The 13,647-nt window shown below is 32.4% G+C and overlaps 1 protein-coding gene across 1 annotated transcript in view; it reads left to right on the top strand.

Moving 5' to 3' along the window:
* Positions 1–13,647, top strand: part of LOC129957065 (multidrug resistance-associated protein 1-like) — a 101,213-nt gene that overhangs the window by 77,610 nt on the left and 9,956 nt on the right. Inside the window, exons 25-28 of the mRNA XM_056069201.1 lie at positions 679–805; positions 4,975–5,076; positions 7,214–7,363; positions 9,460–9,618. Of these exons, the coding sequence (XP_055925176.1) occupies positions 679–805; positions 4,975–5,076; positions 7,214–7,363; positions 9,460–9,618 (538 nt within the window). The remainder of the gene's footprint in view (positions 1–678; positions 806–4,974; positions 5,077–7,213; positions 7,364–9,459; positions 9,619–13,647) is intronic.

Raw genomic sequence — 13,647 nt, 5'->3', positions numbered from 1 at the left:
GAACAGTTCTGGTAGACATGAATATCGATTTCCATAGGTAAAGTCATAACAATTATTTATCTAACGTCTCTTAAGCCTATTTTAATGTTCGACTAAACTTTTTTGATGCTTATTTCTGTAATTTTAATTTCTTTTACATCCTTTTTTTCCTTTTAATTAAATGCAGTTTTTGGTGGCATGGCAAATAAGTAAAAACAACTGAATTTTCTTTGGAAAATTTTGAGTAATATTTTGTTGATTCCTAAATTAGTTAAGCGAAGTTTGAATTAAACTGTAAAAACATTGAAAGAAGAATGTGAAGAGTTCGTGTAAACATTGCCCTTCGAAGATTAGTAATAAGAGTGATTTCTGCATCACGTGCGTTGCATTCTTTATATATATATATATACTAGCCACCTTTGGCGACCAGTTTGTTCGCCTGGATTATTGAGTTTTTAGGCTGCTAATAGATAGACAGATGATTTAGGACATATAGACAGAAAATTTTTCTGTAAGCGAAGTTGGTGAAGAATATTATGATCATCGTCAAAAATCATATATCATTCAAAAACTACTACACACTGTGATAGATACCACCGTTTAAGCATAATATTCAGGTATATCCTTGTAGGTATTTTGATATTTGTTAAAATTCCTTTTGTTACCAAATTTATATTAATTCATTATCATATTTTTCAGGTGGCTTGGAATCCGTTTACAGTTACTAGGCAATACTGTTGTGTTTATTACAGCCTTACTCTCTGTGATTCAAAGGAGAAATTTCAGTCCTGCGATAGTTGGCTTAACTTTATCTTATGCTTTAAGTGTGAGTGTTCTTTTCTTTTTTTTCTTTTATAATTCTACTTTAGTTTTTAAACTGTAATATTCACATCTAAAAACCAGTGGCAGTGGTCTACATGAAAAAAAAATTCCTCACATCTCTATAATGAGTCCCACGGGATGGGGGGCACTTCGTAATTGAGAATGAGAAGCTTCTGGTATGGTGGTTGGTTCTCGCCACTTCTGTGGGTACATGAAAAGGTGGAGGCTTGGCTCCTTCCATCGATGACAGGACTCACTTCATCAGAGAAGAGTTGTCCCATGGCCGGTGATGACCGTTTGGACTCAACCATAGTCCCCGCCAGTGTTGCTGTTGCGGTGGCAGTAGCAGTGGTCTACGCGAAAAGAAACTTTCTCACATCTCTGTAATGAGTCCCACGGGATGGGGGGGGGGCGCTTCGTAATGGAGGATGAGAAGTTTCTGGTATGGTGGTTGGTTCTCGCCACCTCTGTGGGTACATGAAAAGGTGGGGGCTTGGATCCTCCCATCGACGACGGGACGCACTTCCTTAGGGAAGAGTTGTACCGTGGCTGGTGATGGCCGTTTGGATTCAACCATAGTCCCCGCCAGTGTTGCTGTTGCGGTGGTCCAGTCATTCAAGTTTTTCCGTGTGCCTTGATCAGAATTCAATTCAAGTTTGCATTCACAATTCAATTAGCAAATAGATAATTCAAAAAGCTGTTATCTGGCAGAAAAGAATTGGAGGCAATGAGTGGATTTTAACCATCTTATTTCAAAAGCAGCTAGCACATTTACGCAGGAACAAAGTGCACAAAGACGAAAGCAACACAACTAGACATCACAGTATACAGACCAGATTAACCTAAAATAAACAAACCAAGAGGGGGACACAGTGTCCTCGAGCGGAAGACCTTGGACTTCAAGGGTGTAAATAACGTTGAGACGATCTATAATGAAAGTTTTATTATCTTCCCACCCTCGCATAAAATTATGAACCTTGCATAAGGCCATGAATACTTCGCATGACATTTGGAAACAATAGTTAGGAAATATAGGTTTGGTATGAATCCAGCACTTTTATCGGGATTTTGTCGATGAATCCCTGGCATATGGTTAATACACAAGTACCCAAAGTACAGAATATGTATTTTTAGTCCCATTTTTTTATTGATAGGAGCTAAAATATCACAAGGAATGACAGTTGTTGTCACAAGATCACTCACCGAATTGCATTTGTTGAAGTCACTGCGTTATTGAGTTCTTACATTTACACTCATGCGAAAGTACAAATGTTCAATATTTTGATCCAAAATTTTAACATTTGATTGATTCAAAATTTTAATGAGAATTTTAACAGTAGATGCTAAATCTGTTTACCAAATTTGTATCTTCTTTTTACATCCACCTGTTCATTTATACTTTGAACAAATGGCAGAGACAGACAGATTTCTTTCGAAGAGATTTTTCACAACATTTGTTAGAAATCTAAAAATTTGGTATAAAATTCAGGTACCAAATTTCATATATCTAGCTAAAGTCGTTCTTGAGCTACAGTATTCACAAGAAGATCAATATAATTCCAAAAATGTGTTTTTTGAACCCATGGAGGTCTAAAACGTAGCAATTCGTCAAAATCTCGATTTCGAGTTTTTTGACGATTACATTGCGTTCTATATGTGGTGAAAGCTTATAAGCCAGTTAACAGCTACGTTACACGAGCAATTGCTTTTGTATCGTGGGCATGTTACTGGGCTGCGAACCACAAGGTCCCAGGTTCTATCCTCGCGCATCACAATCCGCCACATTGGTGACCTCGGATGATGAATCTTCAACCTACGTACAGCTGTTGTGGCGCCATCTACCCGCAACCAAAGTTTTCAGACTCACTTGACGCAGCAACATAAAAAGGCCGTTGCGTCGTTTCTTAGAGCTCTGAGCATTTTAAGTGGAGGAATCATTCCATATCCCCCCATATATATATATATATCGTATACGCGCAAGTAAAATTTTCCCAATATTTTCTTCACTTGTTGAAAAACATGAATGTAAAAACAGACGAGTTAAACATTTGACTTCTCGATTGGAAACATGAAATCAAAAAGTATCTAGCAGATCAGATCTTCTAACAGGTAGTTTTACTAACATTACTAATACATGATTTCCACAGACTATATTTATGTTGTAAAAACATTGAGAAATATAAGTTTGAAAGATTGTTCTGAGTGCTGCGAAAATGCCCTGTGTATTCTATAATTTTTTGAATACTCAATATTCCTTAAAAACTAAATATAATAATCCTATAGATGAAATGCAACAATGGCAGGGGACAAAAAAATATTTCTTACGGGACTTCCGAAGAAAAATCGAGTTTAAAATCAAAAATAAAACAGAGCGTATGCGATATGAAAAATCCCACAGGACGGCGACTTTGCGTCGCTAAAAATAACGCGTCGCTAATAAATAAATGCGTCGCTAATAATAAAAATCACAAAAAATAAAGTTTAAGAACTAACGTCGTAATTTTTGGTTCCTATTTAGATTATTAGTTTAGCTGTCATATGCTTAAAATTAACATTTAATAATATTTTTCTTTTAATTTACATTAAAATATATTTAAAAAACTCTTTCACACAAAACTGCCTTGCTGCCTTGCGAATTAATTTTCAGAAGTTATATTCAAATTATTCTGAAGTTTTAATGGAAAAATATATTATTAAACTTGAAAATGAATATTAAAAAAAATTGAAAGATATAATGCGAAATATGTAGAAAAAGAGGCACGAATTGAACTCAGATTCAGATAAAGTATCTGTATCAGAATCACTCAAAATCTCGATTTCTAATTCTTTAGACCATGAATCAACGCCACTAATTGGTTTATTCATAATTCGAGACTTTCTTCCTCCGACAAATAACATTTTCTTACCATAAACTAATTCAGAAATTAAAAAAACAGGAAGTAGGGTTAACGCATCTGTAAACTACGCTAAATGTAACGAAACTAGCAGTAAAACCCAAACAGACCTTGCATAGTAACAAAAAGGAAATAAAAAAATATTAATAAATGAAATTTGAAGTGAGACTAGAAATGCGAGAATGTTTCTATCACTTGGAAAGTTAAAGAACCCGGCTCTATTTATTTACATTACGGTTATCCCTCCTCCTCCCAGCAACAGCTGATGAATAAAATACAAAGTGAGACAGAATATGAGCTAACTGAAGGTCAGGATATTAAAACTATATTCATTTCATGAGTACAAATATTACAATGCTAACAAGAAAATCTCAGATTTTGCAGGGGCTGCGTTGGCCTGATGGTATTGTCTCGGCTTCGGAACCAGATGATTTCAGATTCAAGATCTGATTCCAACGAAGAAATATCGTGTAAACAGGTTTGGTGCAAGTTAAATAGCTCGAGGCTAAACGTCTTCCTTCTGGTGTTGTGTGGAAGCCTGGCAATAGGTGGTGCCAGTCCTTGTCATCTGACCGCGGTTCAAAATGACGATGTCCGTCCCAAAATAACCCTAGTGTTGTTTTAAAAAGGGACAGGGACATATCTAAACTAAGCTCAGAATTTTTAGCTTTTCAAATATAATGGATAGCAGCAAATCTTAAACTATATTATTATTAATAGAAGAGTTTTTAGAAGACATTTTAAGAGTTTTGTAAATTTATGTTGAATTCGGATTTCAAAATCTTGCATTATAAAAGAGATTTTATATCGTCACTGTAAATACTATGGATAATATTTGCAACAAAATTAAATCTAAAAAGCAACAAGTGAAGATGAAATGTCGCTTCTCTGCTGTTAATCAAATATTTATTTACTAGCAACACACTTCTTAATTTTTAAAATTTTAAGAAACCCGGCTAATATCTAATACAGCATTATATAATATCGATATAAATATAAAAATAATGAAAATTTATAAAATTAAATTACTTCATCTGTTATAAAAAATAAGAAATTAGAAAATAATCTAATATAAATATCATTACTGATTTTAAATTAAAAAAAAAACTTAAAATGAATAATACTATGCACTAAATAATGAAAAATAATTATATGTGTGTTGTATGACAAATGTTACGCAAATGAGTACGGCATTTAACACATTTGTATAGCTGATAAAAAAATAAAATATATGAAACACATTTTTTTGAGTATTAAAGTAGATTTATTTTAATTTCAGGTGACGGAAAATATGTTCAATTTCGTAAGAATTTGGACTACAATGGAAAATCAGATGGTTTCAGTTGAAAGAATTGACGAATATTCTCATCTGACTCCAGAGGTTTGTACTCCTTATTCATCCGTAGATTTTAAGAGATGACCTACATTTCTATCATGGATCCATACATTTTAAGAGACGACCTACATTTCTATCAGCGATTTGTACATTTTAAAAGAGACGACCTACATTTCTATCATGGATCCGCACATTTTAAAACATATGAATTACATTTCTATCATGGATCCATACATTTTAAAAGATACGACCTACATTTCTATCATGGATCCGCACATTTTAAAACATATGACCTACATTTCTATCATGGATCCATACATTTTAAAAGAGACGACCTACATTTCTATCACGGATCCGCACATTTTAAAAGAGATTACCTATATTTCTATGATGAATCCGCACATTTTAAAAGATGACCTACATTTCTATCGTGGATCCATACATTTTAAAAGAGATGATCTATATTTCTATCAGGGATCCATAAATTTTAAAAGAGACGACCTACATTTCTATCAGGGATTTGCACATTTTAAAAGATATGACCTACATTTCTATGATGGATCCGTACATTTTAAAAGAGACGAACTACATTTCTATCATGGATCCGCACATTTTTTTAAAGAGACGACCTACATTTCTGTCATGGATCCATACGTTTTAAAAGAGACGACCTGCATTTCTATCAGAGATTTGTACATTTTAAAAGAGACGACCTACATTTCTATGATGGATCCGCACATTTTAAAAGAGATAACCTACATTTATATCATGGATCCATACATTTTAAAAGAGACGACCTACATTTCTATCAGGGATCCGCACATTTTAAAACATATGACCTACATTTCTATCAGGGATCCATACATTTTAAAAGAGACAACCTACATTTCTATCAGGGATTTTCACATTTTAAAAGATATGACCTACATTTCTATGATGGATCCGTACATTTTAAAAGAGACGAACTACATTTATATCATGGATCCGCACATTTTTTTAAAGAGACGACCTACATTTCTGTCATGGATCCATACGTTTTAAAAGAGACGACCTGCATTTCTATCAGAGATTTGTACATTTTAAAAGAGACGACCTACATTTCTATGATGGATCCGCACATTTTAAAAGAGATAACCTACATTTCTATCATGGATCCATACATTTTAAAAGAGACGACCTACATTTCTGTCATGGATCCATACGTTTTAAAAGAGACGACCTGCATTTCTATCAGAGATTTGTACATTTTAAAAGAGACGACGTACATTTCTATCGTGGATCCATACATTTTAAAAGAGATGACCCACATTTCTATCAGTGATCCATACATTTTAAAAGAGACGACCTACATTTCTATCAGGGATTTGCACATTTTAAAAGATATGACCTACATTTCTATGATGGATCCGTACATTTTAAAAGAGACGAACTACATTTCTATCATGGATCTGTACATTTAAAAAGAGATTACCTAGATTTCTATCAGATCCGTACATTTTTAAAAGAGATTCTTCCAAATGTGGTAAACATTCATGTTACGGTATTTTTGAAAGTAAAAGATCAGTTTTATTAAAATTTAAAATTCTCCCTTTCTCTGTAATTATATTTAGTAAAAGTTTCCACAGTGAAAATAAAATTAAGGTAATGCGATGCATCCTGTATCTTAGGTAAATTCAATCCTATTTTTCGGAACTCAGTTTGTCATTCATTAAAAATTAATATTTTGAATCTATAATTTCCTTTTGAATAAATTTGTGGTGGTATAAGTAGTGAGATTTGTGAATTATAAAATGAGTTTCAGGATCAAGTGTGTTTCTCTTTTTGTGAACAGATTTCGAAATCGAAAGATCTGTATTCGATGCTTGACATGTAACGTTCCAATAAAATGTTAATCTTGTGAATTCATCTTATAGAGGATATTTTAAAAGATATTAAAAATAAAGTTAAATATCTAACAATTAAATGAAATACTAATGCAATATTTAATATTATGATTTTCAATTTTGACAGAAGAAAAATATGTAATTAATTAAAAATTTGAAATGAGCAAAATAATGAAAAATTATATTCAACTCTAAAAGGGAATGGAAATAACGATTAATAAGAACTCTGAAGGTGACTTCACTTATATTGTTAATTTCATTTTTTTAATTCAGAAAGTAAAAGCTTTATAATTTTCCAGGCATCGTGGGAGACGGAATCCATTCGTTTCGATCTGAGCAAGTGGCCGTCTAAAGGAGCAATTACATTTCAAAATTACAAGATGAGGTATAGGGAAGGAATGAAATTAGTGCTCCAAGGTATTAATGTGGACATCCTTCCAGGCCAAAAGGTGACTATGGTTTTAAATCTTATCATTTACAGTTATAATAACGTATACAATTTTGTGACTATGTTACCGTTTTTAACGGTGATTACCTCACTGTCATTTAATTAGAGAAAAATTGTCTATTTGTATTATTAGTATCTACAAGTCTATTCCATTTGTATATTTTGCTGTGTTTCTGATTTCCTCCATGTTTTCTTGAATATTCATGGAATAAAGTGTAGTTTTCCATTAGACAGTGTATTCTTTCGCAGTATATTTATCAGGTAATTTCGGCAATAATATTTTTTAAGTATTGCATATCTCAAAACGCTTATTATTTTAGGCAACAAAATATTTTTCGTAATTTTTATGTACAATAAAGGATGGCAAGCAATATTGAATTTCTTAACAGATTTTCATACTAAGTCATTTTTAGTCGAGATATTTTAATAGAATATCTTCTATCTCAAAGTAGGGAATTAACATTAGTTTTGGTGTGTAGCATTAGCCCTCTGATGAAATACATTCGAGAAAAAGGTGCATACATTTATTTTTTAGTCAGAATTATTTCTAGAATATCTGTATCACAAATTCTATTAAAATATTACTTAATTATTATTTTAATAACATGCCTAAAAATATAATAGTAATATTAAGTAAGTTTTAAATGTTTCATAGTCATTTTCAGTAGCATAAGTTATTTTGACATATCGAGACTGCAAGTTTACGATTGTTCAAGCGCAACATTGTGTCGTCATTTGTTAATATTTAAAAAATCATCCTAGACTTTTGCTTTTTATCTGCATATACTTGTTTATTGCATGAAGTTAAAAAAAAAGAAACATATAAAGCAAGGAGTGACAATGAATATTAACTCATAGTTTTGCATTTTATTTTGTTGGAAATTTAAGTTAATATCTTGAAAAATCTTTATTTCTTACTGTATTTTTTATGCTTAAAGCTATATTTTTAATAATGAATACATACATGATGATTAGTATATACTTTCTAGATGCTGTAAGACAGTAAGCATGTGTGCTATGAGTTGTCAGTCGAAATAGCGGCGTCCGCAGTAGAGAAAGCCTTTTGTGTTCTTCAATTTAGCAAAACGGAGTCCACAACTATTGTGCAATGGCATTTTTCGATTACAATTTAAAAAAATTGAAGTTCCTATTAGAAAATATATCTATCGATGGCATGAAAAATTCAGAACTACGCGCTGTTTATGCAAAGATTTATATCCCGGACGACTAATTGTACCTCAAAAAGTCATCATTCAACGAAGCCCGGAAAAATCAACGTAGAGGATGAGTCGTGAATTCCAGATTTCTCAGCCCATTGTCTTGAGAATTTTGAGAAAGAAGCTGAAAATGATTTCATACAAACTGCAGGTGTTGTAAAATCTGAATGACTTCGACAAACAGAAGCGCTTTGAATTTTTTGCCGATGTTCATTTTCATTTTGAAAATGATTTTGCCTATCACTTAGTTTTCATTAATGAAGCATTTCATATCAGTGGAAAAATATACAAACACAATGTTCCCTTTTGGGGAAAAGAGAATCACAAATTCACAGTGCAGCACATGCGAGGTTCCTCTAAAGTAAATGTGTTCAGTGTAGTGTCCAGAAAGAAAGTATACGGCCCCTTCTAAGGGGTCACACATAGAACATCTGCAACTGTCTCTAACAAAACTTAAAATAACCCAGCCCGCGTCCTGGCATAGGGGTAGCGCGTCTTTCCCGTGACCTGGGCGTCCTGGGTTCGAGTCCCGGTTCGGGCATGGTTGTTCTTCATGTTCTATCTGTGAGATGTATGAATGTGCCCCCCTGTAAAAAGGGGTTGTGCAAGCGAATGTGATGCGTGAGTAGCTAAGACGTACTCTTGGCCCTAGTTGGCGCTACTAAAATAAGAAACGCTCCCTTGGCTTAAAATCACCGACTTCGTCAGTGAGCTTGTCCATAGCAAGTGCCATTATAAATAACAACAACAACAAAATAACCCAAAACAATTCTGTCACAGGTGACATATAATATCTTACATTGTTCTTGATTTATAGTGCACTGAAACTGTATACTTCTTTTTGAATCAGCCTGTATTTAGATTTCTTATTGCTTCGCAGGTTGGAGTGGTTGGAAGAACGGGAGCTGGTAAAAGTTCGTTAGCTCTTGCACTCTTCCGTATCATAGAGCCAACAGAAGGCACCATTTTTATAGATGGTATTGACACTACAGTGCTTGGACTTCATGACCTACGCTCGAAAATTACAATAATACCTCAAGTAATTATTCAAGTTTTTTGTAAAATATCATTGAATTGAGTAAAAGTTATAAAAATTTTACTTATTAGATAATTTTAATTAGTAGATCAGTATTTTTCTCAAAAGGAAATTATTTATTGTGAATTTGTATAAATAGAGATTTGATATATTTCTATTATTTGAGCATACATAAGAGTTACTTTATTGGTAATTAAAAGAAATTGCCACGGGCGTTAAAACACGGGTCCCATCGCTTAAGTAAAGAGTCTATGCCTTTGCTGATGGTGTTTGATTCTTGATGAAATGCCTTTACATCTTCCTTTACTTCATCATCCGAATGGAAACGTATTCCCTGTAATGCTCTTTTAAGTGTCCCAAAGATGTGGAAGTCACAGGGCGACAAATTCAAACAGTACGACGGGTGTTCCAACACTTCCCACTTGAATTTTTTTAAGGTCTTTTGGGTTTCACGGGAGACGTGCAGGCGGACATTGTCATGTAAAAGGATCACTTGCTGTGTGAGAAGGGTGGCCGTTTGCTTTTTATTGTTTTCCCTAGTTTCATCAGAGTACTGCAGAAATGTGTTAAATTGATAGTGTTCCCTTGGGGCATGAAATCAATCAAGAGTGGTTCATAGCAGGGGAAGAATAAGAAAAATAAGAATAAGAGGTTTTTGGTCACATCCAGGTATAGCATGCCTTAACATTCGATCAATTTCCTCTACCATGAACAGCTATCACTATCAAACACCGTATGCAGTGCACACCCCCTACAGACTTTTATATCTCTGTTAGGTGAAGCTGCTATAGCTGCAGTTATTCGACGTAATCGCAAGTATCCACTTTTCATTTGGGAAACCTTTATAGTATACTATGAAAAAATTTATAACTTAATGAGAAATTGATTTTGAATTTGTTTCAGTACCGTGCGCGTGGTTGACTTCTTAAGTTATGGCATCCTGCTTAACCGTTTCTAGGGCCGTGGGAAGTATGCTTCCCACCAAATTTATCAATCTTTGTATGAAATGATGTAGGTTGGCATAAGTTCTGACACATTTTTTTAGCAAGTCAGAAACTTAGATACTTCAGATCTTTATCTAAGACAAAATGATGTGTCTTGATTTGTTACTGAATCATTAATGAACCAAATTAATTAATTAATTAATCAAATTAAATTTATCTAATAAGCTGTATGAATCCCTTTTCTTATTCTAATTTCAAGCCTAAAAATATTTTAACATAATATGACTAGAAAAAAATGGTCCTTTAAAGGGTTAAAATATAAAATACCACTAAATAAAAATTTCTAGGGGGGGGGGGAGTAAGACTTCGGTATTAGAATCGGTCACAATATTCAAATTAATAGAAGCAATTAATATATAGGGTGTTCATTAATTATTGTCGGGGTTTCCGTACATCATAACGTTCGAAAAAAAAATATGACGCAAAAACGGATTACGTATTCGTAAATTACAACTCAAAGAATTTTATTAATGATATTAAAGTGTAAAGCCTGCACAATTTGTACTTTGTAGGCATTCAGCTGAAGGCGATTATGTATTCGTAAATTCGCTGAACAAATTTTGACTCGAATTGAGGATGATGAAAATTTCCTTCGGAAATGGTTCTTTAGTGACGAATCCACTTTTCATGTGTCAGAAAAAGTGAATAAACATAACTGTAGAATATGGGGCTCGGAGAACCCGCACGATTATCAAAACTCAAAATTTGTTCAGCGAATTTACGAATACATAATCGCCTTCAGCTGAATGCCTACAAAGTACAAATTGTGCAGGCTTTACACTTTAATATCATTAATAAAATTCTTTGAGTTGTAATTTACGAATACGTAATCCGTTTTTGCGTCATATTTTTTATTCGAAAGTTATGAGGTACGGAAACCCCGACAATAATTAATGAACACCCTATATATTAAATTTATTGGAATATAACTAATGCTTAATGCTTAACGTTGTGATAGTAAAAGATATTTTTATGATAGTAAAACATTTTGTTAAATTCCATTCGGTCTTCGATCGGAGAGGAGCAGTTTCAAGAAAATTCTTTCGTGTTTTGAAAAATTAATCTTTATATCTCACATTGCTTCAGGAACATCCATATTAAGAGATAAGATTCTAATAACTTTTTTTCAAGTTTTTAAAAGCTTACATGCAGATTACATATCCTAAGTTATACATATTCAAAACTATTCATGCCTGGAAAAATATTATTCATTGATTTAAAAAATACAAATTCACATCTTAATTGCAATGAAGTACATTTTGATTAATTGATCCGATTCACTGTTCCACCAAATTTTTGCAAATCTTTTGCCATAATTCTAAATGACGTAAGTTTCAGATCATTCATATGAAAATTCTCAATTTTTGCCGTTTGTCATTTTTTTATAACATACCTATCATTCAGTATTAAAAGAAGGCTTTTTTAGAGACTATATCAAAGATTCAAATCACCGAAGCGTGTAAAGTAACGGTCATTTAAGAACAGAACTTGTAATTGTCCATATAACCAATTAAATCGATAGGAGTCATAATTGGTTGTACAACACTTTACTATTATCTGCACTTTAATTTAGTAAGATTAGTGCTCTAAAACTGGTTTTGAATATATTTTATAATATTTAACCGTGGTCTAGAGATTGCAATACCGGTATACCGGGATACCGAATACCGGTATTTTGAGCCATTTGTACAATTTTGTAATACCGGTATTCACAATTTTAAATACCGGTTTTTCGGTATTTATTAGAAATTATTAAAATTGTCTGCACTATATGTTCAGGTATCGCCAACATAGCAAAATAGTATACGTTTTTGTTTTTATGTCTCCATAACGGACGAAGTTAATTAGCTAATAATGGCTTAATTAATTGCTTAAATCTAAATTAGCGAAACATGAATTATTCATGAAAGAAGAAATTGTATCCATAATGTCTGATGGAGCAACAGTTATGAAAAAAATTGGAAAGTTGATGGGTGCAAATCAGCAGTTGTGCTATGCACATGGAATTGATTTAGTAGTAATAGATGTATTATACCAAAAAAAAATAAAAAACAGAAGAATCCAAATACTGTGGATATAGAAACTTCGGATTCCAACTTTGAAGAGAGTAAGAGTAAGAATGATATTGACAATGAAGATAATGACAATGTAATTGTTGAAGAAGATATTGCTAATGAGGATGAAATATTAACCCACCAAGAATTGCTTCCTATAATTTATAAAGATCGAAAAATTGTTAAGATATTTAAACGTTCCCCTATAAAAAATGACATATTACTGAAATACATACTAACTGAAAATAAAACAATGTATGTTATTATTTTAAAACACGTTGGAACCGTTTACTCCTAACAGCACACATCACTATCTGAAGATTATATATTACATTGAAAAATCGCACAGAAGAAAGGCATATCGAAATAGAAAATGTTTTATAGTATTTACATAATTATAATGATTTTATAAATGAAAATGGAAAAGAAAAGAAAATAACCAATTCAAATCTAATTAAGTTTATAGTAAATTTTCTTAAAATTTTTTACCCACAAATTATATATATTCAGAAGAATTTTGTACAGTTTTCGAAGATTATGATAACACTAATGTCGATAGTGAAAAGGAATTGTCGCTTGAACAAAAATTAGAAATAGCGATAAATAAAAAACAACACACCAAAATACAATACAGAAATCAGCTATATCTAAAATCTAAACGGTAATTATTGCACAAAATTACGTTCCACTCTTAATGACAGTAGAATTGATGCATCATGTATTTTAAGATCACATTTCAAAAATTTGTATTAGTACCACAGACTGAATAGTGATATTTTCACTTTTTTGTGATTTAAATAAATAAGATATTTCTTTACTTTTTTTGTGATTCTTTATATACTGTTATAATTTATAAGTTACAAATTATTCTTTGTGATATTTACCCTTTTTAATAAAATTGGCAAATAAAACAAAGAAACACCTGTGTTTTCTTTCTTTTTCTAAAATTTCTAATACCGGTATTCTAAAATATC

This window comes from Argiope bruennichi, chromosome 11 (assembly GCF_947563725.1).
Source record: "Argiope bruennichi chromosome 11, qqArgBrue1.1, whole genome shotgun sequence".
In the NCBI taxonomy this organism is placed as follows: Eukaryota; Metazoa; Arthropoda; class Arachnida; order Araneae; family Araneidae; genus Argiope; species Argiope bruennichi.
This window is presented reverse-complemented; position numbering and strand designations above follow the sequence as displayed.